This window comes from Callospermophilus lateralis, chromosome 9 (assembly GCF_048772815.1).
Source record: "Callospermophilus lateralis isolate mCalLat2 chromosome 9, mCalLat2.hap1, whole genome shotgun sequence".
NCBI lineage: Eukaryota > Metazoa > Chordata > Mammalia > Rodentia > Sciuridae > Callospermophilus > Callospermophilus lateralis.
The window spans coordinates 25,560,970-25,586,768 of NC_135313.1; the positions used below are offsets into that span (position 1 = coordinate 25,560,970).

General features: G+C 35.6%; 1 protein-coding gene across 2 annotated transcripts in view; it reads left to right on the top strand.

Annotated features, from left to right (window-relative positions):
- Lancl1 (LanC like glutathione S-transferase 1) overlaps positions 1–21,586 on the top strand; it is a 34,680-nt gene extending 13,094 nt beyond the window's left edge. For both annotated transcript variants that reach the window (XM_076866103.2, XM_076866102.2), the window contains exons 4-10: positions 4,049–4,256; positions 11,802–11,937; positions 12,497–12,643; positions 15,302–15,484; positions 17,135–17,311; positions 17,740–17,812; positions 18,432–21,586. In XM_076866103.2, the coding sequence (XP_076722218.1) occupies positions 4,049–4,256; positions 11,802–11,937; positions 12,497–12,643; positions 15,302–15,484; positions 17,135–17,311; positions 17,740–17,812; positions 18,432–18,508 (1,001 nt within the window). In that variant the 3' untranslated portion in view covers positions 18,509–21,586. The remainder of the gene's footprint in view (positions 1–4,048; positions 4,257–11,801; positions 11,938–12,496; positions 12,644–15,301; positions 15,485–17,134; positions 17,312–17,739; positions 17,813–18,431) is intronic.
- The last annotated feature ends 4,213 nt before the right edge of the window (positions 21,587–25,799 follow it).

A 25,799-nucleotide genomic window follows, 5' to 3' on the forward strand; every position in this document is an offset into this window, starting at 1 on the left:
AGTACCTTGGCAAAGGTTTTTATAGCACTATAGACAGGTTGTAAAACAAATGGAAAATGTTAAGGAGTGATCTGTAGAATGCAGAATTAAAGTGTTTTGAGAGATTCATCTATCTATGGGGATTTTTATCATCTCCATATCATTTGAGATACAGCAAGGTCTTTGATTGGTCAAGATGAATAGTACTAATGATTCCTCAGAAATTCAAAGGCTTAGTATTAATTACTTCCCAACAGCTGGCTGTATTTATAGTACTGCTAAGGATAAGTAGCTGAGTAAGGAAATTGCAGATTTAGAAATGTCCCTAAACAATTTACCCTCCCTTCCCAGAGTAGTAGCTGTAGAAAGAAATGGAAGGTTCAAAGCTTCTATCCAAACAACCAGGATTGATGCCTCTCAACAGCAGTTTTACTTGGTCCTCACAGTATTTTTTTCTTTCAAGTAAATTAGTTAACAACATTTCAAAACCAAGAGATTCCTAGGATGAACTATGAAGCAGTGCCAGACTTCATGAACTTCTTGTACAGAATTTCTTAGAACATTCTGCAGTGGTGGAAATGTTCCTGTGCTGTCCACTGCAGCAGCTACTAGCCACGTGTGGTTATTAAGCATTCAAATGTAGTTAGTGTGACTGAGAAACTGGATTTTATTTTATTTTTTACTTTTTTTGATAAACTAAATTTTTAAATTTTGTTCACTTTAAATAGCTGATGTTTCTATAGCCACTGATGAGTAGGACCATTGGCATTGAACACTGCAGTTCCAGGACAGCCAAGCAGGCTCCAGGAGTCCTAACATCAAAGTAATAAGTATACTGGCTTCTCCCAGCCTCTCAGATCACAGAGGAAATGAAAGCAGGTTTTCTTTGTTTTGTCTTGTTTTGTTTTAATGAAAAGTAATTCCCACTTGCACTGTCTTTTTTTATTCAAGCTGCTTCTAAATTGCATTGGGAATCATTGAGTACTTCAGTTAACACAGAATTAAGATGGTATCCCAAATACCTTATTGATCAACTTTAATAACTTGAGGATTGATGGAGAAATAGTGTCTACTTAGATTTTGCTTTACTTATTTCTCAGCATATCTCTCTTCTTATGGATTACTTTCTCTTTTAAAATATACCCATATGTTTAATATACTCATAGGTTTAAGTCACATAGGAGTATATCTAATAAGATAATGAAATTCAGGCAGAAAATCTTAGTTTTCATAGCTTAATGATAGTTATGGAATAGACCAACAATAACAACAAAGAACAATATTTAACTTAAATTTTATATTAATGAAAATTTCAAAACATCCAGGTTCAAAAAAGGAAGGCTTTTATTTTTAAAAATAAAAATAATTCTAAAAATCTTAAAACAATTGGGAGTATGCATTCAAAATTAAACTCATATAAATTGTTTTTGGTCGAGAAGAAAAAGTGTAGATAGAAGGAAGCATATTCAATTTTTCAAGTTTTTGCTAGACAAATAGTTCACAAGGAAATTTTATCTGACATTCACACTTAAGTTCAAGAATTTACTTAAGTTGGCTGTTGGCATATTTTAAAGAAGTAGAATATTCTGTGATTAAAAATAAAGAAAATATTAGAAAGATGAATCTCTATTCATCATCTTTGGTCAAACCTGGTGATGACTGTTGCCCTCTTTGGGGGATGGCACCATTGCCCATTACTGTGGAAGGTAGACATTTGGGAGACAGCATGGTGTCTCCCTCTTAGTTATCCTACCAGGTGCTGTTGATTTTTTACTTTTCAGACCAATACCTTCTCAGTTCATTCTTATGACATCTCTTCTGCACACCCACCTTCCTATTGTCTCACTCTCACTCCTGAAACATCCTCCTAACTGCTTCTCCTGCATCCACTGTTTCAAGCCTTACAGTGCAGCTACAGTGAATTTAAGAGAAAACAAATCTATTTATGCTCTTCTCATGATTTAAAATGGTGTTTCAAGTAATACCTCAAATCTTTAATTAGCTAAAAGATCCTATATGATCTGATCTAGCTTCTGCTACCTTGCTAGCTTTGAAAAGAGCCATATTCTTTAGGGTTAGGATTAGTAGTGTGACATAATCACACACTACTAAAATAGTAGTAGTGCTCTTAAAATAACCGTAGCTTTACCACAGAAGTTTATATCTTAGGTTAATAGCAATCCAAAGACTGGTATAGTAAATTCATTGTTCTCTGGGATCTAGGCTGCTTTCATCTTGACATTTTGCCATCTTTATAACACAACTTCCAACTTTAAGGTCGAAAGTGGCTGTTCTAGCTACACCATCACACCTTCATTCCAGTCAGCACAAAAGCAGAAAGGGAAAGAATTGGTAAATCCCTTGAAAATGGGATACATGGAATAAAAAAATATTAATAAGACATGAAATGTCTTTGACTTATACATTCTGTCTTATTTTCCTGACCTTGGCTGATTTGTAAGTATGTCCAAAATAATTTTTCTAATTGGCAACATTCATCATTTAAAATCCTTTTCACCCATGGGTGCTTTGTGACAGAGAAGGTGAACACTAAACTGGCCTGCAGAAGATCAAGTCTAACACCAGGCCCAGAACAAGAGGGAGAAGAGAAATTAAACCTGAGTATATGGAATCTCAGAAACTCAGATAATTCTCTGCTGTTCAGAAAGAAAAAGAATAAGTGAAATATTGTGAGACTCAAAAAATGATACATGTTTTTCGTGAGAACTACTTCAAATCTTAAAATTGCATGCCTTAATACATTTTGTTTGTTAAGTATTGAGGCTAAGAGGAATTGTTGCTTATGAGAGACAAAGGTCTGAAAAGGAAAACAATCACTGGACTTGTATTTAATCACTTTTTATTTTCTCAGATCTCGGTCATGTCATTAACTGGCTTTTGTGCTTACATAACTTAATTAAGCAAGTTCAGGCATCAGTGGGAATAGGAGAGCAAGATGAAAGGGTAACAATTTAAATGGATTGCCAGCAGATGCGTGATATGGATGGAGATGAAGCCTATTAAGGACCTCATTCAAGGAAGAAGCTCTTGACATTGATCATTTGTGAAAGGGAATTTTTTTTCTTACCCACATACTTGGTTTTGTACACTTGTCTACAAACCTTAAGCAATAGTACATCTGATCATCAACTTGTGGAATTACTAACACGGAGCCACTTTGAAAGAGCAGACAAGGTTATTAACTTTTGTAGGAAATGAAAATTTGGCCTTAATATACATGTGAAATTGAATTGTCTGTAGCACAAAGCTTTGGAGATTACCCATGCAAAATGAGAAAACTATCTAAATTTAAAATTGTCCTCAGTACAGTGAAATGTAATTTTGCAAACCACATTTTTACTGCAGTGAAATCTGTGAAGAGATTGGCTCTATTAATTTAGATTTAAACAGAGGCTCCGTGTCTTCTAAAAATGGTAAATGAGATGGAAAATGTACTTTAAGGAGAAAAAAGAGTTTTTGAAAATGCTGCAGGCAGGCAGGCTCCATACTCCACATCTTTGAGTCTACTCTGAGACCAGTTGGCTTCAGAAGAAGGTCTTGATCTACTGTGACAGGTAGTTGGAATAAGGACATGCAGACAACACCTCAGTTACATGTAGCAGGCTTCAAGAGTAGGATAAGAAGCAAATCAAGTAAAACCCAAAGCCGAAGTCACTGACAGCTCTTACTTAATAGTAGGTAGCTGAGTCCTTGACAGAAAAGATTAAAGAGAAATTGAATGTATTTTCTCAAATATCAAATAACTTTCTTACAATCTCTGCCTGAAAAGATGGTGTAGGTAGGGGATTTGATGACACAAACTACCTTCTCACACAAAAAGTTTTTTGTATGAAAAGAAATTTAGTTTTCCATTCCCAACTTTGAGTTTCTTTAGGTTACAAGGACAAAACATGTCTTATTAATTAAATCATTAATTAAGTAGATTACTATGTTTTGGGGACCATGATTTCATAACTTATCGTTTAGCTATCGAGAATACATACATGCCAAAATAATAAAATCAGTTGTCTTTTCCTCATCTTTACATTGTTTTCTTTTTGCTTTCAAGGTATTGCTGTGCTTTACTTACATCTCTTTGAAGTGTTCGGGGACCCTGCCTACCTCCAGATGGCACATTGCTATGTGAAGCAAAGCCTGAACTGTCTGACCAAGCGTTCCATTACCTTCCTTTGCGGCGATGCAGGACCCCTCGCGGTGGCCGCTGTGCTGTATAGCAAGATGAACAATGAGAAGCAGGCAGATGATTGCATCACACGGTAATCATGTTTCTTTGTAAGGATTATTACCTAGACATATTGCATTTTGCATATATCAGCAAAAAAAATTCTAGTGAATACTTTTCTTGGCAGATAAATTTTATTCCTGCATTTGATCAGTTCTTATATATTTTTCCTGTGTTGTAGTTAAGAAACAACCATTGTAATCCCTATTTTATTGCAAGATACAAGACATCGTCATGTTCCAGATTAAACATAAGTTCAGTAACATTTGTGAGATCAAAAACCTAATCATGTGATTGCCCATCCAGCATCAGAAATTCAAAGAAATGCATTTAAATTCTCTGGAGAGGCATCCTAAGGGACCACAACTAATTCAAGACTGCCTTTCTCAGGGACAATGCCATGTAAATCCAGATTTCCATTTTTAATACAAGTCATGGCACTCCACTGGAATCTTATGAATTATGAATTACTAAACTTTTGTATTAATAAACTTTATTTGTTGCCTTATTAGAGCTTATTGAGCATGCCTTTGAATTTACTAAGGAATCTGACTGCCATGCAACTCCGTGTAGGGCTCATAGGCTCCCACTGAGCATGTTTACACTAACAGGAGAGTTGCAACTCAGCAGCACTTTAATCAGTGATCATCACTGAGTTGTCCATGGTTTTTCATTCCATGTATTCTTTATTATAAATTACCACCCAAATAACATTATCATCACCAGTAAAGTTAGTTAAGGATCTCTTAGTTAAACAGTTGGCCTTCCATATTCACAGGTTTACATCCATAGATTCAGCTGTGGATCAAAAATATTACAAAAAAATTTTCTTTTGTACTGAATAGTACAGACTTTTTTTTACATATTGTTATTCTCTAAGCAATACAACTATTTACATAGTTTTTATATTGCATTGAGTATTGTAAGTAATCTGGGGATGATTTAAAGTAGATGGAAGGGGGCTGGGGATGTGGCTCAAGCGGTAGCGCGCTCGCCTGGCATGCGTGTGGCCCGGGTTCGATCCTTAGCACCACATACAAACAAAGATGTTTTGTCCGCCGATAACTAAAAAATAAATAATAAAAAATTTTCTCTCTCTCTCTCTCTCTCTCTCTTTAAAAAAAAAAATAAAGTAGATGGAAGGATAAGTATAGATTATATGCTACTATGCCATTTCATATAAGGGTCTTGAGCATCCACAGATTTCAGTACCCACCAGAGAAATGGGAACCAATCCCTATGAATACCAAGGTATGACTGTACTGTGTGGTGGTGTGTATTTTGGGACATAATTATGTTGTATTTAAAGAAAGAAGCATTCATGCCCATATTGTTTAACCACAATGTACACAAATTGGCAAAAGCATACACAAACAAATTCTCCCTCTTCCTTCAATTTTTCTTTATTATATTTTTCTATTTTTTCTTATTACTATTTCCATATTGTAACTTTCACTGGAATTTTTTATTTTTTCCTTTTTTTATATTTTATTTAGAGACAGGTCCTCACTAAGTTGCTTAGGGCCTTACTAAGTTGATGAAGCTAACTTTGAACTCACAATCCTCCTGCCTCAGCCTCCCAAGCAGCTGGGATTATAGGCATGTGCTACTGCACCTGGCTTCCACTGGAAATTATAAGAGAAGGAGAAAATGAGTGGGTTAAGGAGTCTTTTATTCTATAATGCTTTGTTAATAATTACATTAAATAATCCCCTGAATTGACATATGTTTTAGTGAGCTCTTGCATCACTGTGACCAAAAGACTTGACAAGAACAATGTAGAACAGGAAAAGTTTATTTGGGGGTTCGTGGTTTCAGAGGTCAGTGCCCATGGTTGGCCAACTCCATAGCTCTGAACCTGGGGTAAGGCAGAATATCAGGGTGGAAGGACATGTCAGAGGAAAGCAGTTCAAGACATTGCAATCAGGAAGCAGAGAGCTTTGCCCACCAGCGACAAAATATAAATCCTAAAGGCAGACCAAGCCATTGACATATCTCCTCCAACCATACCTCTTACAGTTACCACCCAGTTAATTCATAACAGTGGATTAGGTTAAGGTTCTCATGACCCAATCATTTCATGTCTAAAAATTCTTGTACTGTCTCACACATGAGCTTTTGCAGGACTCTAAACCATTTTTTTTATGTATAACTATGCTACATCTATTAAAGGCTATGAATTATGTAGTACAGCTTATTTAGTGTATGTGGAAGAAAAAACTCTGAAATTGTATTTCAAGGCTGGGAAATATTTAGGATAAAACATATTACCAAGCTTGACCAAAATGGCAAATAGCATGATTTCTTTAAAGTTTAATTAAAATATGTTCCTTCCATAACAATTGACTTGTGTGAGACTAACCAATACAAAAGCTATTCCATACTTAAATTTGAAACACAGAAACTCCTTTTTTCTTTTTTCTTGGGCAGTTTAAAAAACCTCACAAGGTTCATAAGATAGTCTTATTCAGTAAATTGCTCTTAAATACCATCAAATTAAATTGTAGTGCTCCCATATTTTACAAATGATGCCGCCATTTCCCAATATATGTGCAGCCAAATAGTAAGAGTTTGCTGTGTGAGGAATGTTGATGGTATTCAGTGAAAACAGGGTATTCAGATTGGAGATTGTATTCAAACACTAGTTAAACAAAATTAAATATACACCTCTACTGGCTGCTCAGAATCTTTAGTAGTTTATGTGCATAGAGAAACACTGCAACTCTAGAGAGCAGCATTTACTAAACTTACATAGACACCTGTCTTTGCACATCTGGAAGACTTAGTCTAAGAAACACTCTTTGGGAAATAATACCAAACATCAATGTTGGTTTATTAAAATCAGAAGAGTGAGTTAAGATTCTGTTTTTTTCTTATAACCTTGGTAACAAATTTTTTTATTTTTTATATCTTTTTATTTTTTATGATATTTTCAAGAATATAACCAGAAGACTTGTTAAGGTTAAAAATTAGGAATACAGATATATGACAAAAAATACACTATTTAGATTTTTAAAGTTCATGGTAGAACAGAAAGAAGAATTATTTGTATATGCTTGCTTCATCTTTCAAATTTCCTCCCTTTCAGTGGAATAATTTATAATTCTTTATGGTTTGATTTCAGAAAATTCAAAATTATTTGGTATCAGTAGGTATTAAATAAACCTACATGTTTGTTTTACTTTTTACCAACCTCCTTCCTCTTATCATACCCCTTTTGGGATTTGTTGTAGAAGCTGTGTTGTGCTCCACTGCCAATATCAATCATATTCTAGCTCATCTTTCCTTGCCTACATTTCTTTTATGTAATGGTCTTTCAAGATCTTAATTTTGAGTTTTAAAATCCAAAAGGACCTCTGAAATCATCAAAAACCTAATTCTTCAACAAAGAAACTGAAATTTAAAGAAATGAGTTATTTTCCTTGGGTAAAAATCTTAACCTTGGGCTCTTGTGTTTTTGTTTGGTTTTGGGGGGGTGTTTTTGTACTAGGAATTGAACCCAGAGACACTTAACCACTGAGCTACATCCCCAGTCTCACTAAGTTGCTTAAGAACTTTTCAGGTTGCTGAGGCTGGCTGTGAATTTGAGATCCTCCTGCCTCAGCCTCCTGAGCCATTGGGATTATAAGCATGCATCATCATGCCTGGCTGACCATTTTTACTTCTCTGGCAGGGGTTTCTGACTCCTCAAAAGGAGTGTGTATGTGTTCTTGTTCATATTGTCCTGCTGATGACCAAGGAGTGGAGGAGTGGACAACAGTACATAGTATCACAGTGGTAGTTCTTTCTACTGCTGATATATATCATGTCCACTTTTACCCTTCTTTCTACACAGAGGTATTAGTACCACAGCACAAATAGAAAGCATAGCCTGTTAGGTACCCAATTAGGTGACAAACCTGACATATATAGTGCTTTAGAGCCATACTTAAGACTGATGAAGAGCTTTAGTTTTCTAGACAGGAAATGTATCAACTACACTACTTTTGTAGTGTGATGGGTCAGAAAAGAACTACTTTTTTTTTTTTTTTTTTTTTTTTTTAACTTACAAACCTTTTGATATAATACAAAACCAAAAAACTCTCCCAATAACACCCTAAGGAAATACTGCTAGTTCAGGGATAGAAGTAGCCTATTTCTAAATGTTATTTTTCCTTCAGTGACATTTCAGTGACTTCCTTATCTCTCTTTTAAAGATTGTTTGTTATTAATATCAACATAATCAAAACAAATAAATGGAGCTGGAACAATATGCTTGCGGGTTTGAGAGTTTACAAAAACACATAAAATAACCATTATGATTTATGAATGCTATTATTATTTTATCTTAGCATGTGAAACATGCAGTCAAAAGTCCATCTATTGCTAACCTCTGATCCAACTGGTTTAGTGATATGAATTAAAATCCAGGAAAAAAATGAAATCCAGGAAAAAAAAATATTATTACCTAAAATTTAATATTAATATTAAGTTTAATACCTAAAATATTACCCTAAAATCCATTGAAGAGATACTTTGAGCATATTTTAAGTATATGAAAGTATTTGCTACCTGCTTTGAACAACCAAAATTAATTAGAATACTAATTTTGTATCGCCACCTAATGGTAGTATAAGTGATAACATTGGCAAAGAGAAAGGAATGGCAATTTCTAATTTCAAGCATTTTATTTTGACAGGAACCTCATTAGCAGTAAAAGAATAATTGTTCTGAGTAATATATCCATAGTGCATGTTTGCTTTAAAAAGTATCATAAATTCTCCCTTTTGAATAGTTCTTTGATTTCCTTTGCAAAAACAAATCAAAAATGCTTTTTTAAAATCTAAATTCTATATAACTCAATGCATTTATATTAAAATGATAATAGGTTCTTATCTAAGTGCAAACATTCATTCTGTTTACTGCAACAGTTTTAAACAGATTTGTGTTCTTTATAGTCTCAGTGATACTGAGGTACCATATCTGGTTTGAGGAAAAAAAGAGAATTCTTCTTAATGAATGCTTTTGAATTCTCTTGAAAATTAGGGATGTATATGTGTGTGAATGTGTATACATATTTATATGGTACTGAAATAGAAAACATAGTGGCCCATAATTCTGCCACCCACATAGCCATGAATGATGATGAGCAAAGGTTAAACAAAGTATTACAAAAAAATACAAAGAAACATCTGACCATGGTGACCCTGTTTCTAACATAACCTCTGCTCCACTGTGAGTTTATTGCTTATTTTTTAAAGGAGAAAAAAAATTACACGTGCCAACATTTGCATATTAATTTGAGATGCCTCAGTTCTCAAGGTGTAATGTGAAAAAGTTGTAACTTTTGCAATAACTGCAACTAGCCATGCCCTTTCAAACTACTCTTTCCTATTGGGAAGGAAGTTCCCTTGAAATCTCCTTTGTATCTTTTTCTTTGCCTTTGTTTCATCACTATTAGCTGCTTTCAGTCACTAAAATAATCTAATTCTGTCATTTTGAAACATGTCCTCTTCATTTTAAATGTTAAGCATATCTTTTCCCTCAAAGCTTATGGAAGTAGTAAAGAGGGAGGATTATTTTCCTTTTCACAAGTATGCTCCCTGTGGAGCTGAGATTCTCTACTTTCCCTATTGGTGTACAACCTGGTGTTTACTTGGGTTTCTTTTATTGTTTTTTGGTAAATATTGGTGGCTCCCATATATTAGCAGGGGGGTGCTGTATACCTTCTTAGCTATATCCTGACCTCTGAGTATGTTAAAATGAAAGCATAAGTAGTTGTACATTCTGCCAAATGTGCAAACATTTGTTAGAAAGAAGATCCACATACATACACACATGCAGATAGTTCCCTACCCTGTTCTTATACCTCAGAGAAAGCCACATCGTCCTCAGACCCTTCTTAGAGTAAATATAAAACCTATTTCAGTCTGTAGCTAAGCGAGTATATACAGCCCCCACTGCACTTTCAAAATTCTGTGTGAATAGCAAAGACATTTCTCTATCACATTTACTCCTCCACCCACTGCTAAAAGGAAAAAATGTTTCATTCTCAGAGTTTAACTATCAAATGTGATTTCTTTTCCAGTCTTATTTACCTCCATCTTTAACTTCCTTCTATCTTCTGATTCCCTGGGGCTTCCCTCTTTGGTCCTCTGGGAAGGAAACTTAAGACTTTAGTTATCCTGCTCTGCCATATACTTCTCATGGCTGCCTGCATCTGGGGCTAGATGATGTGGAGGATAGAAAGAGGAGTAAAGCGGTGAGGTTCACCCTTCCACCAGGGGAATACAGCTCCTCATGTCTGTAAGAAAGTTTTCTTCCTTTGAAGTTCTGGCTCCTGTGAGTTCCATTGCTTTTACTTCTGCTGGCAACATAAGATTTCCTGTAGACTGGAGCACAAGAGAACAAAGAAAAAATTACCCTCCCTCTCCAGGTGTTAGGCTCTCCCTTTCCTGTTCATCCTTGAGACAGAAGTAAAGGACTGCTTTTAGGGCTAGCAGCCCACAGGGAGCCACCTCTGGGCTTTGGGCCAGGGGCATACCAGAAGGGAAAACATGACAAACTTACCTCTAGTTTGGTGGATCTTCACATTATGGTCTTCATCCCCATTCTGCCTTCTTATGTTTACTTTTCAGGGTTCTCAAATAGCTGCTTCATGTTTTCTGTCCAGCTTTGGGAGACTATATTTAGTGGGAGAGGTATGATTGAGTGTGCTTACTCCATCTTACCTGGGACCAGTAACAAAAATAGCTTTTATCTGAGAAACTGAACTGAGTTTGTCAATAGAGACCTAATAAATTATAATACATCCATTTAGCTCTACAGTCCTCTGTAACTGTTATAAAGAAGGAATATGTGCCAGTATGCAGTGGTTGTAAAGATGTGTTATTCAACAAAGGTGCACAACATGGTGGGATATGTTTACATTTATAAATATGTGTTTTCATGTCTGTATGTACATAAAATAAATTTAGGAATACATACCAAAAAAAATTGGTCACCAAGGTCATTTCTGAAAATAAGAACTAGAAGGCTGAGAGACTGGAAGACAGGGACATGATACTTTTGTGCCATCTACATGTGTTGTCAATTGCAGTAGATCAGGCTGCCATACAGATTCTTCGCATTAAGGAATAAACCAAGGAAGGAGATGAGTGGGATGCAGCAAACCTTTCATTTTAAGGAAATAGTGGTCCTTTGTGTGTTCATGTAATCCTTTCTCCAGGCTGCATGCTCTGATGACCAGCAGTTTGGTTTCTCTGATGCCAGCTGCCTAAGTACTAGTCTTAGGATATAGTTCCATGAAGAACTAGGAGGTTCCAGGCAGCCTCAGGCACTCACTTGTATTCTTTTCCTTTGATTTTTTTTTTTTTTTTGTAAGCTCCATTATAAACTAAAGAAAAAAAAATTTAATTGAGGGCTAAATCTTTGAACCCGGATTGTATACATAATATATCTTTATACAAATGTGTTTTATATGCATAAAATATCTATACAGTGTGTGTGTCTGTGTGTGTGTGTATTAATGTAACATTTTTAAGTATTCACCAGTAGCAATCCCTGTCAGAATATTTTAGGCATGTGTTTCTATTCCTAGGCTAATTCACCTAAATAAGATCGATCCCCATGCTCCAAATGAAATGCTGTATGGACGAATGGGCTACATCTATGCTCTTCTTTTTGTCAACAAGAACTTTGGAGTTGAAAAGATTCCTCAAAGCCATATTCAGCAGGTACCACAAATTGATGCTTTTTAGAAGTCTTTTTGGGAGCCCATTTACTTGCTCATTGCCAAACCTCTTACCTTTGTCTTTCCAGTTAGCACATCCTCCTACTTAAGAAAGAGGGTGTATCTTGACCTTTAGAAGTCAGACACAGAGGACAAACAGTAATTCACACTAAATGCTGCTGGAAGCACTGGGGAGGGACTTGAGTCAGAAGGCCACCTGCTCCATTTGAGAGTTTAGAGACTCTTTCAGAGGAAGGTCAGGGCTAGATTTCACCCCCCAGATGCAGATGTCTCCTTTTGTGCCTGGAAGAGTTTATGCTTTCCTTTGACAAGTGAATTCTTGTAGCACTAGTAAAAAGAGTTCAAGATCCTCCCTGTCTTTCCTCACTTCATTTCTCACTTCTCTGAGACACTTCTCTTCAGTTGAAGTAAACAGTACCCCTCCCTGGCAGAAGTTTAATGTACCATATTTTTCAGTACCTCATAGCAAAAAGCTCCTTGCCTCCACCAGAAAAATTTTTATTTTAATTGTCTTGTTATTTCGGTTGGCTTTCTCTCTGTAGATTTGTGAAACAGTGTTAACCTCTGGAGAAAACCTAGCTAGAAAGAGAAACTTCACTGCAAAGTCTCCACTGATGTATGAATGGTACCAGGAATATTATGTGGGTGCTGCTCATGGCCTGGCAGGAATTTATTACTACCTGATGCAGGTAATGGATGAGTATGGTGAGACTTTAAAATTTGCCTCCTGACTGACACGTACACTGTATTGGGTAGGAAGAAAGACCCTACAGCTCTGTTTTATCCTTTTGGCAACTACAGCATCATGTCAGTTGCTTGACCCAGACAAACAATGGTAACTTTGGCCACAGTGCATTTTAAAGTGTATAAACTTAAAGACACTGTGCTTTGAGTTGACATTTGATTTGTAGGTGACTATACCTTCCTACCTATTGCCACTCATGAGGACTAAAGAATTTTGACCTGTAATTGTATATGAAGTACCCTTTGCTTTTCTCTTTCAGCAAATGCCTTTAATTAATATATTCCCATATTATAAGATAAGATCCATTGAAACAAATTTTGAAAATAAAATCAGTAGAAAACAAATGAGTATGTGTTACCTGTAGCTCTTCAGTGAATTTTGAATAATATACCTGAATAATGATTACAGGCGCAGTGGTGCACACCTGTAATCCCTGAACTGGATAGACGAGCAGTGAAGGCCAGCCTCAGTAACTTAGCAAAACCCTGTGTCAAAATAAAAATAAAAAACTGAGGATGTAGCTCAGTGGTAGAGTGCCCCTGGGTTCAATTCCCAATACTATAACAACAACAACAACAAAGTGCTACATCTAACAGTTCTTGGGTCCTGTTAATGTTGGGAGACGTCAACTAAAGTCAGATAGACTTAGAAGTCACTGTAGAAACATGACTTGAAGAGGGCAGAAAAAACTTCTCAGAGAATGTCATTTTAGGGGACTTAGAAGCTCTCCTTAAAGAGATTTGGTACTTATGAATAAGAATTTATGTTAAAAGAAAATAAATTCTTAATGGCAGCAGAGGGTACCCCTCATCTTCCCAGAGCACAGTGTGGTGTAAAGTGCTTCATTAATATGTTCAAAATGAGTGCTTGGATATACATATTATCAGCTGGTTGAGTAGCCAGCTATAATAATACAAAATGTCAGGCCTGCTTTCTCTGACTAAATAATGAAAATAGAGCTGAAAAACTCAAGGTTATTACTGATTTTTGAATGCAAAATCACAGTTTGTATGTTAGTGCCAATCAGATGTCAGCTGTAGTAATTATTCTGCACTTCTCAATTAGAAGTTTTATAATTAGGATTTTTGACAATTTAGACTTGAAGTTCCTTTGTTTTTCTAGCACACTCCCTCAGTGGCTCTTTTTATCCAGAAGTACATGTAAATTATTAAAAAGTTTTCAGGGAAGGAGAGTTCATGTCTTCTGAAGTTCAGGGTGAATTAAAATCATATGTGTCAGTGACTGGATTACCTCACTGACCTTTCTCTTTTTTTTATTAATTTTTTTAAATTCATATATGGCAGCAGAATACATTCCAATTCATATTACACATATAGAGCACAACTTTTTGTATCTCAGGTTGTATACAAAGTATTTTCCACCAATTTGTATCTTCATACATGTACTTTGGGTAATGATGGCTATCACATTTCACCATCATTTCTAACCCCACACCCACTTCTTTCCCCTCCCACCTCTCTGCCCTATTGATATAGTCGGTTGGTAGAGTGCTTGCCTCATTGACCTTTCATTAAAACAGGTAATGAGAGGACATCTACTCTGCCTCTTTTTCGTTAGTTGTAAAAAGAAATCTGAAAATCTAAGTACTGATTTTTTTCATTTTCAGGTTATTATCTATTTGAAATGATTTCATTTTTAATCCTGAATATCTATATCAATAAAAAAGCAATATTATTTTTAGGCCTTGTTGGACAAGTTTACTCATTCTACACTAACACTTTAAATTGAGCTTTAACACTATTTCTTATGTAAAGTATAATCCATATGTCCCTAAAGAACTTTTAAAATCTTGTGAAAGATGTTTCATCAATATTGCTTCATTCCCAGCACTGCCTCCTGCCTATGCCTCACACCACTACCCACCCCACTTGCCCCACCCCCTGCCTGATAAAACAGCACTTAAAAATGATTGTTTAAGTAATGAGCAGTGCATTGAATTAAAAGGATCAAAAAAGGAAGCTAAAAAATTATATCAAGAGTTACCATTCATATGCTTTATATAAATATGTTCTATAAATCTGTATATCATTTTGTGAGATAATGCTGTATATAGATGGGTTTCAAATCCTCTACAGAAAAATATGATTTAAAATTATGCAATAGTTTGGTATCAGATTCCATGTCTCCTAACTTGTAAGTGTCCTTTTCTATTGAAAACATTACCTGACACTTCTCTGAATATAATAGTGAAAGTTGTCCTTGCTTACCTAATGAATCTCTTTGTGAATTTTAGAGCATGTTATAGGTATTGAAACTTTAGGAAATTTCTTCTACACTCACATTCTCAAGTGTTTACTTAGGAAACTTACTTATATGTATGCAGATAACAACAAATGCTGAAAAATAATACATACAGAAGACCATAAGCATTAACTGATGGCCTAGTTTTATTTTGATTTAAAAATTATAAAGTGAAATCACAAAAGATTAAAGCAAAATGATGCACTAGGTGAAATTCAAAGCTTTTTAATGACTCTTCAATTCCCTTTGGTCATGTTTCTCTACTGGTTTAAAACTCATACTGAGTTCTGAGAAAGTCTGTTTGCTTCAGCAAAACTAACAAATTTCTTTCTTATTTTAGCCCAGCCTTCAAGTGAGCCAAGCAAAGTTACATACTTTGGTCAAGCCAAGTGTAGACTTTGTTTGCCAGCTGAAATTCCCTTCTGGCAATTATCCTCCATGTGTGGACGATAATCGAGATCTGCTTGTCCACTGGTGTCATGGAGCCCCTGGGGTAATCTACATGCTTATCCAGGCCTATAAGGTACTGTGTACTTTCTCATTTGAGAAAAAATTGGAAAACATAACCAAAATTTTTTTTATTTAAAATGACTCTTACAGTCCTTAAAAGAGTAATATATAATTCATTTGTTAGACTTAAAATCACTTTGCTAAATAAATTATTGTCACAGTATCCATTGGTCCACAGAAGACATTATTTCATAGAACAAGAGACTGCTTCACTGACAGAGTAACCAAGATCATGACATCAGTGACAGAGCCAAAATAATATCCCAGAGGCTGAATTAAAAATAGAACCCTCATCCATTTCTGATGGAAATATGAAATGATATGGCTTCCATTGAAAATGGTTTAGTGGTTCTCTCACAAAATTAAACATTTAATTAACACATAATCTAGCAATTCTACTCCTAGGTAAAATATCCAGAAAAAAATGAAAACAAAAATTCAAAAAGATTTGTATGCACCAATCAGTGTTCATAACAGTTCCTCAGCCAAAAGGTGGAAATTATCCAGGTACCCACCAACAGATGAATAGATAAAGAAAATATGCTATATATGAGTCTTAAAAAATACTGAAATTTTAATATATACTGCAACATTTATAAACTTTGAAAACATGCTAGGTGAAACAAGCCAGATACAAAAGGATAAATATTTTATGATGCCATCTGTATGAAGTGATGCTGGGGTCTTGGGGAAGGGAGTAGGGAATGGGGATTTATTGCTTATAGGTATAGAACTTCTGTTGGGAATATTAAAAAGTCTTGCACATGGGTAGTAATGATGGTTATATAACAAGGTGAATGTAATTAATACCACTGAATTATATGCTTAAAAAAGTGTAACTGATAAATTTTATTATTTGTACATCTTACCACAAAAAAAAAAAAAAAAATACAAATATCAGTCCTAAAAAGGCTGGTATGGATGGCATTGCCACAATCAAAGAAAAAGTTTTTAATTGAGGGGAAAAAAATAGAAGTAAACTAAGACATGTATAACCATTGGTCCAAATCAAATATAAGTTATGTCTGTAGGCTATAAATAGGCATTGGCATCTCATAACTAAGCAAGCTTTTAGAATATCAAGTTCTACATTTCAGAAAGTCGGATATAATAGAAGAGCTTTTAAAACTGCTTTATTCTGCTTTTAAGGATTTGCAATGGGATATTAAAAATACCTACTCAAGAATATTTCTTAAGTCTTTGATCAAAATATAGCAGGCAATAAAAGATTATGAAGGTCTACTTGTATTGTTCTGATAAAGTTATGTTATATAATCAGTTTCTTCCCCAGTATATAAACAAACTTCCTATTTAATAGTAGCAATATTTCATACAAAAGTTAGCATTTGTACTTCTGAGAGTGACTCATGATGACAGCAAGTTTCAAGTTAAATAATGCTGCTTAAATGATCACACCCCTATACACAGACACATGCACATAAAACAAGACCATGTAGACAAGGTCAGGCCCAGTTAATTAAAAAAAAAAGCAAAGCCAATTTTAATAGTTTTTTACTACTGGTATAACACATCTCTGTCACTAAATCCCTTGCCTTTCTTGTCAGGCCCTCTCTTTTCTTCCCCTACTACTTCTTTTTTCATAGCAGGAAGGAACCTTCTTTTATATTCTGTATAAGAAAACTCACATTCCTTGACTCTTCAGGTGTTCAAAGAGGAGAAGTATCTCTGTTGTGCCTACCAATGTGCAGATGTGATCTGGCAATACGGTTTGCTGAAGAAGGGGTACGGGCTGTGCCATGGTGCTGCGGGGAATGCCTATGCCTTCCTGACTCTTTACAACCTCACGCAGGATGTGAAGTACCTGTACCGGGCCTGTAAGGTAGGGTTCAGACTGAGAGAAGCAAAGTAGCTTTAAAAAATTGAGGGAAGCGCTTTCGTTCATCTCTTGATATTAATTTAATTTTTAAATCATGAATCATCTGTAGGTAGTGAACGTTGTTAAGAAAAACCTTCAAATGCTGTTTGGTTGAATTTAGTATTCCTTTTAAAGGGCATAATTCTACTCAAAAGCATTTATGTGAGAAAAAAGGTATAGGGTGATCTTGTTGCTGCTTCTTCCATAACCTTGATAATCTGTGGCTCAGACCACTCATTATATTTCCTTCTAAGCTATGTATGAATGGCATTTATCTCTTTTCTCCAACTTGATAATTTTTGACTTTTCAGAATAACACTTAGGGGCAGTATATCAACTTCTAGGGTCACTGAAACAAATCATTCTAATAACTTAATTTGGTCTCATTGCAGTTTGCTGAATGGTGCTTAGATTATGGAGCACACGGATGCAGGACACCAGACACCCCCTTCTCCCTCTTTGAAGGTATTTTTCACACATTACTTATATGTCTTATAATATCAGCAGCTACTTCTCTGCTTAATAATGTATTTGAATTTGAGGTGTATCAACAAATTAATTTGATGATCATTTCTTATAGTACTTACTAATACAAGAAGTCAGTATTAAAAATCACTACTTGTACTAGCACAGACCTAATAGTGGTAGTCATAATGGTGACCACCATTTATGGAGCCAGGCACATGCTGAGCATTTTGCAGATGCTGTCATAAAATCATTTCAGCAAAAACATAAAAGCATGTTATTCTTATGTCATAGTTAAGGAGACTGAGACTCAAGAGAGGTAAGTGGCCCATGGTGCCATGGGGAAGGAACTCACATGTGGTAAATGACAGGGCAGGGACTTGAACTTGTATGGTTCCATTCTCTCCCCTGTCTTCTCTCTGGATAAAAAGACTAGGCACCTCACAGGGATCTCCTGTAATATAGAACTGTAAAGTATATAAATATAGACTGTTTCCATTTCATTTAAATTTTTGCCATTAATACTCTAATGTTGTTAATGCTAAAAAAAAAAAAAAGTAACTCTATAAAAACGGGAGTCAATTGGTGTAATAACTTTTATCTCCTTCTCTTCCTTCAGGAATGGCTGGAACAATATATTTCTTGGCCGACCTGCTAGTCCCCACGAAAGCCAAGTTCCCTGCATTTGAACTCTAAAAGGAAAGCATGCTCACACCCTGCAACTTACAGCATGACCCTTTCTGTATATTCAGTCCTGGTCTAAGTGCTTTCATTGCTTTTCAAGGAAACAGAATCAAACTATGTGCTTGATTGAGTTGGGTTTTGTTTTCCAGAATTTGTCTTTAGTTGATTTTTTTTATTATGTACTTTTATTTAAAAGTATGCAAGGACATCTGTTAAGTTTCTTCGAAAAGGAAGGATGGGTGATAAATACAGTATTTTGTGGTCATTTACATGTATTTTAGAATTTAGAGGAAAAATCTTATTTAAATTTATGAATATAACCATCTGTTACAAACATTCTAAAAATGTTTGAAAGAAACTAAATACAGATAAACAAGGTTACATACATGACCATGATTGAATATTGCCCTCACCTCTTCTGTGTCATATATTTCCTCCAACAGGAGGGTGGGCAGCTTTATGACTTGGTCTTTCTCTAAGTGGTTGACTATAAAAGGGGACAAAATATAACTATATGCTTCCAGGTGAAAAACTTGCAAGAATTATAAACTAGACTTGGGACCTTATGTACCATTTTTCAAATTCCTGATGTCTTTTTGTCTAGAAACATACTTTCAAATCTGCCTCTTTATCAAAAGGCATCCAGATACTGTATGCCAGCCTTTTTATAAAAAACTTAAAATGTGATGGTTGTCATGAACTTTCTGATGTGTAAATTTAAGATAAGCTAATAACAGCTGTTTATTGTTTTCTCTAAATGAAAAAATCTAGTGTATTTTCAAACTATTAAATTTGTTTGCTCTTTGGTATTCAAATTAATTAGATCACAAAACTGATTTTCTGTGGGAGTGCTCAGAATCTAGTCTGCTATGTTTGACTGATCTTCTAAACTTTGACTTGTGTTTTACTTACTTCCAGAGACTGTGCTTTAGTGCTGGTTGTTTGGTACAAGCCATAAATATATTCCGTTCTATTAGTTTATCTGAACATTGGTCTTTTCACTGAAGAATACAGCTTCTACTTCTGCTTAAAAAAGGGTGGGAAGGGCATTGCTCTGTAGCCAGTAACTTCAAAAAGAACATAAGCTTTTGATAGAAAATTGTGTTCATTAAGAGAAATTACCAGAGGTCATGCTTATAACAAGTTAATCTTTTCATATCCTAGACTAATAGTTCATATTTTTCTGAGATACTAGAATCAGGTTTTACATGACAAATGAAGACTCCTGATGCTTCAGAGTTCTGTACAATTGTATTGACTGGAATCCTCCTTCTCTCTCCCATAGCTGCCTTTGCCAGGCCTGCTTAGACTCCTTGGGACTGTTTTGGGAACATTTTGTAGCTTTAAAATAACAGGGTCTAAGAATTTTTAGTGTGCCTATTTCGTGGCTTTCTTGGTCACACACACACACACACAAAAAAAATTCTATTTTGCCCGGGGCGTGGGGGTAGTAGGAAGAATCCCTTCAGAGTGTATGCTGGTTCCTTTTGGTAGTAGTCCCCTGTTACTTTCTGTTAAGCACCACAATAACTAATATTATTGGAAACTGTCCTACTCTGTAAAGACTACTTGACAGTAGCATCTAAAAAGTAGCCCACTGCTCAGTTTTTAGGATTAGGTTACTCACTCCATGACTGGTGTAAGTCAAGGGACTTGTGCCTCTTAGATTTCAGAAGTGCTCTGGTAAGTTCGTGCAAGCTGTGCCTTTCTTGTGCAAGTTTCAGACCAAGGGTGTCAGCCCTTCCAGGAGTAAGTACAGTAGTGCACAGCAAATCACATTTGCCTTGGCCTGGGGATCCAGCTTGAGAGAATACAGCTCATTTGGCTTAATTAAATGTCATATCATATTGTGTCTGTACTTTTAGCTACTGGAGTTACTAACTAAGGGGAAAAGAATCAAACACTCCTTCTGTGAGCCAGGGGAGACTTGATCACAGTTCTTAGTATCTTACTATAATTTGATCCCAGGAAGATATCAAGGCAGGGAGGAAAGCATTTCAAATAAGATTCTTGTTAATATTTGGATTATACTTTAGCAGTTGTTATCCATTAACAAATTCATCTATTCAAGTTTTTTCTTTTTTTAAGCGTTTTAAGATTATTATTAAACTGACAGGATGTTTGTGCCATTGTTTATTTTATTTATGCTTAAGAGCTAAGAAAGTTTTGATAGAATTTTAAATTCAGGCGGAAGTTACAAAGACAAGATCTTAAGACTGTGGTGGAGACTGAAAGAAATTTTTCAGTAGCTTTCTTAGCTACTTGGCATCATTGTTTTAGTTCTATTTCTATTATATTTTGACCTCTGATATTTTTCTTCTTGGTTAAAAACTCTTCCCAAAAGTTGCTTCCCAGAAAACTGAATAACATCAATCTCCACGTGAAGACTAGGTAGTAAAATCCTCAAAGCTTTCCAAGCAGTGTCCAATTTATCCCAGCATACACTTCTGTTATTGTAGTGATGAGAAATTGCACTGGTTAACTTTTAATCATGAAAAAATGTTAACATCATGAAGACCATTTCCATAGGCCCATTGGACTTTCAGTTGTAGGTCTTTAATCCTTAGAATTACTTGACTCCTTTTTCATCTTTTATATAAGTTTCAATTATTTGGCATCAAAAACCTTCATGGAGGTAGAATTTTGGTTAAAAGGGGATCTAAGGTTATTTTCTCTCCTTACTATCACTTCCCTAAAGAACTGAATTGAAAGAGACGCTCTTTTCCTACATTCTCAGGTTAGTTTGTATCTGATTTTATGATGCCCTGCATCTACCAGCTGATTTTGAAGTAGAAAATGTGGAGAGTGAACATTTATTTATATACTCCTTTGGCTACTAGAACTCATCCCTGATTTCTTAAGTTGAGTTCTGATTCCATTTTCTGCTTCCCTGAACTGGTGAGAGCACCCCGTTTTGATGTGTTTTGTACTGTTGAGTTGTAGAAAAAATGTTTCTCTCCTGTAGGTAGAAAGCCATATTTGGGATATTCAAAAAGTCATATTGTCATTTATTGGGAAAGGCTGAGATCATATATATATGTGTGTAAAGAATTTGACCTAATGGCTCACAATAAAATTTTACTAGGGCTATATAGTTTCCTGTGCTGCTTGTTTGCTTCAGTTTAAACTTGAAAAATATTTTTCCTCAGTGGTAAATGATATATATATATATACACACACACTCATTGTTGGGTCACAAAAGATTTCCACTACTCTCTAAAGATTTATAAATCTGATCATCATAGAACTAAGAGAAGTCTATAAGGCTTCAAGCAGAGGTGGGTACTATTCATGGCATATATATGTGAACATATCCCAATTCTAGAAATTCATTTCCTTGCTGACCAGTCCTGAAAGGAACTTTGAATAGAGAAAGGGATTAAATGAGTCATAAGTTTAAAATGTATAAGCAAAGTTAGAAAGGAGTTCTGTGAAATCACCTGGGATGACTTTGTACCATTACTTTACATGACAAATCTAGTTTGTGTCATGTAGCACAAAAGATATCTACCAAATTATAAAGTACTGTTTTCATCTCTTAAATACATTTTGTCCTCTGGTACATATGATTAAAATGTCCTTCATCCCCTCTTTTCTATTGATTGAATGACTCATAATACTGAGGATAAATGCAGAGTTATTTTTATTTCTCTCCCTTGAAGGAAGTAAAAGTATGTATGGTGACATCAAGCCTTTAGATTCAGGCAATGAGGCATGGAGAGGATAGTGCCTTGCAGAGGTCACACAGATTTAACATTCCCACTACCTCTGAAAAATTACATTTCATCTGAGAAGGCCATCTGGTGCTGTTCTCTGCTTTACCTCTCGCCACTGGAAGAAAAATAATGGCAAACACATTAAATTAAGCCACAGTTTTAATTTCCTCAACAAACAAAACTTTAAATATAATTTGCAACTTACCCATAGTAGTTTATTTGTTCTGCACTCTGCATTAGAAAAGACCTTTGCTTTCCTCCTCCTGATACTCTTTGATTAGAAGAGACTAATAATTTTCATGTCATTTCTTTTTCCCAAAATAGTTGCATCGGTGGAGTCAATGTCACTAAGTCTCATGTATTCAAGCATCACTTAAACTTAGAAAAACCTACAAGTCAGTCAGCTGAAAATGTGCTGCTTCATTCTGGTTCACATCCAAACTTAACTTTCTTCCTTCTAAAACTGTGGGTCAATTAACAAAGCAACAGAACACTGGCGTTTTTACAATGGAGAACATATTGGCTTCATATTTCCCATTACAAAACTGTCCAAACATGATTTTCCAGAAGCCCTGTGCTAGTGCATCCTCAGGGACTTATTTTACAATTTTGTGAGTAATGAAAGAAAGCAGCAAACACAATAAGCCAAAAGTGAAATAATGAAGATAGAGAAATGGATCTGAGCAAGGCCACTGCTCAGTCAGTTTAATTTCACATTTTCTACATTATGTTAACTTTTCATCCACATGCAAATTACAACCCTGGTGACATTAAATCTGCAGCTAACGTTCTATCACTTTGTACATAAGTGTTAGTGAAACCATTTGTGAGGCCCTTAGTCATTCTGTAGAGGAAGGCAGCAATCAGCTTATAATAGTGTCAAAATTGCCTGATTTCTCTGTTAAAGCTAGATATCAAGAAAGGCATTTTTAACCTGGAGTATCGATGTGGCTCACTGTTTAAGTTGATGACTAATAGTGATTGTTTTCTTGAGAATGGGCATTCTGAAATTCACATGCGCTCTCTTGCTGATACACTCTGAACTAGTGGCACTGTCAGCTTCTGGGCTGCAGACATGCTTTTGTGTTAGTCCTGCCATTTATCTCCAAATTCATTAAACAGGTATGTTTGTGTGCAAGGTACCTAGATGGGACTTCTGAGTGCATAAAATAAACATCCCTACTCTGGCAACTTCACTGCAGCTCTTAGTTCAGTGAAGAAGACAGGTGACTGGACAAGCAATTACAAGGAAATGTAATGTTCTTGGTAACACTGCCAACTACTCTTTCCCTTGCTTTATAAATTTAATATAAGTCTAGGTGTCTCATGTGCCCTGTGGTTTCTGTCTCTATTTGGAAGTACTAAAGTTAGGTATCTTTCAGGGAGAAGACACTTAAAAAACCCAGTCAGCCAGCCCAGATGCACTCAGAGTTATTATATTTGGACTACCTTAGTGATGAGCAAGGTGGAGGGAAATCTGAAGACAAAAGTCACTTGCCCCCAAAATCCCACTCATTTGGTCAACTTTGGAAAAGCTCCCAGCATTAATAATTTAGGTTCAATTCATTTCCTTCAGGAATACTCTCAAGATGCATCCAGTTTAGAAGAAACAGTTAATTGATGTCATTAGCACCTAGTAATTGGTTCATGACCTTCGTAGCTATTAACTTGGAGAAATTCAAACATTATCATGTTGTTAGCATATTCTAGTTAGAGCATCTAGTTAGGATTAGAAATTTGTATTATCTGCACACAAAAGATTTTTTGAGGTGGAGGTGAACATAAGCAAGTAATTGCAAGGTGATATGGAAGGATACAGAACTGGCTTTTAGTACGTTAATAGAAATGGAATGATAGAAGTATATGAGAATCAAGGAAATGTGTTAAAGAAACCTTGAAATGAGGACTTTGCTCAACCATAAATGTGCATAAAAATCACTGAGGCTCTTGTTAGTGATGCTAAACTGCAAGCGGGTGGACCTGAGATTATTGTGCATTTCTAACAATTTATCAGATAATGCCCAGGCTGGCCACAGAGCCGACTTGGAGTACCAAGACATTAGATAATCTGTCACGAATCCCAAATAGGTGGAAAAAAAAAGGAAGGCCAGGAGTTGGCTAATGGGTTGAAAGAACTGACTGAATACATGTGAAATCAGATGAGATCAGGCACATTCAGGTAGTTATAGCTGTTGACAATAACATGTGAAATCAAAGGGCTCAGGCAATAAGTATAAGCAAGAGCATGGGCCAGAATGATGGGGATCTGATTTCCAATGTGACACAATTCCATATAATGTCAAAGCAAAGGCCATGGTCTTGAGGTGGTCATTTTTTTTTTTTTTTGTACTGGTGATCATAATGAGTAAAAGAAAAGGATCTGAAACAGGTAACATATTTGAATTGAGTGGAAAAATTGCTAAGAACTTGGAATTTTCTTCAAAGAGTCATAAGCTTCAATTAATATAAGAATTATAAAAAAAAAACCTCTATACCAAAGAATTAAGTCATCTGGAATTATTAAGGCTCATATGGGAAATACTAGGTCTTTCTGTCCCTTATTTAGGGCTTATAAGGAGTCAAGATTAGCCAACCAACTCTAAATGATGTAAACACAAAAGCAAAAAACTCGTTTCTTTTTCCCTAACAGTTTTTCTCAAGCATGTTATGAGTAGGAAATGTATAGTGTAGGTATCATTTGCCTTTATTTGCTGTCAACTGCCATTTGCCATGATTGCTATGTAAGAATTTATTAAGTGATATGAGTCTGTAGTGCCTCCGAAGCCATTTATCCAGGGACACTTCAATACTTAAGAACAAAGCTGACCCAGGAAACTTGAAAATGTAATTAGAAATAAGAAAAACCTATCATTTCCTCAAATCCTAACTTGAAAGTCTGATGCAAATGAGAGTGATCATTAATACCTCTATACTCTTGTTCACATAAGCATATATACCCTGAGTACTTTGTACTAAGAATTGACCCAAATTTATATACTCACAACTAATGCATTTTCTACCACATATAATAGTAAATGCTAGGCATGTTTCATCGCTTACAAGTTCTTACCTGCCCAGTTTAAAAAGTGAGTTGCTGAGTAGTGACATCACAAGTTGGTGGGACAGAAGTTCCTGCCCTTCTTCCCCTACAGAAACACTGATTTAACCAAACATAGACCAAATTACCTTCAGAATCCACTTAAGAAGTTGTTAGGATTTGGATCTTGAATGACCTCTCAAAGACTAATGTACCCAAGTCTTGGTACCCAAGGCAGCAATGTCAAGAGAGAGGGCTTTTAGGAAATTGTTAAATCGTGAAGACTTTAAACTATCATTGAATTAATTCATTTGATGGATTAATAATTTGAATGGATTATTGGGAGTTAGGACCTAGCTGGAGGAAATAGGTCACTGGAAGGGTTTATCTTGTCCCAGGCCCCTTCTTCTCTCTCTGCTTCCCAGCTGCCCTGCTGTGAGCTGATCAGATTACCTCTGCCATGCCCTTCTACTATGATGCTCTGCCTCACCTCAGGCCCAAAGTAATGGAGCCATCCAACCACAGACTGAAACCATGAGCCAAACTAAAT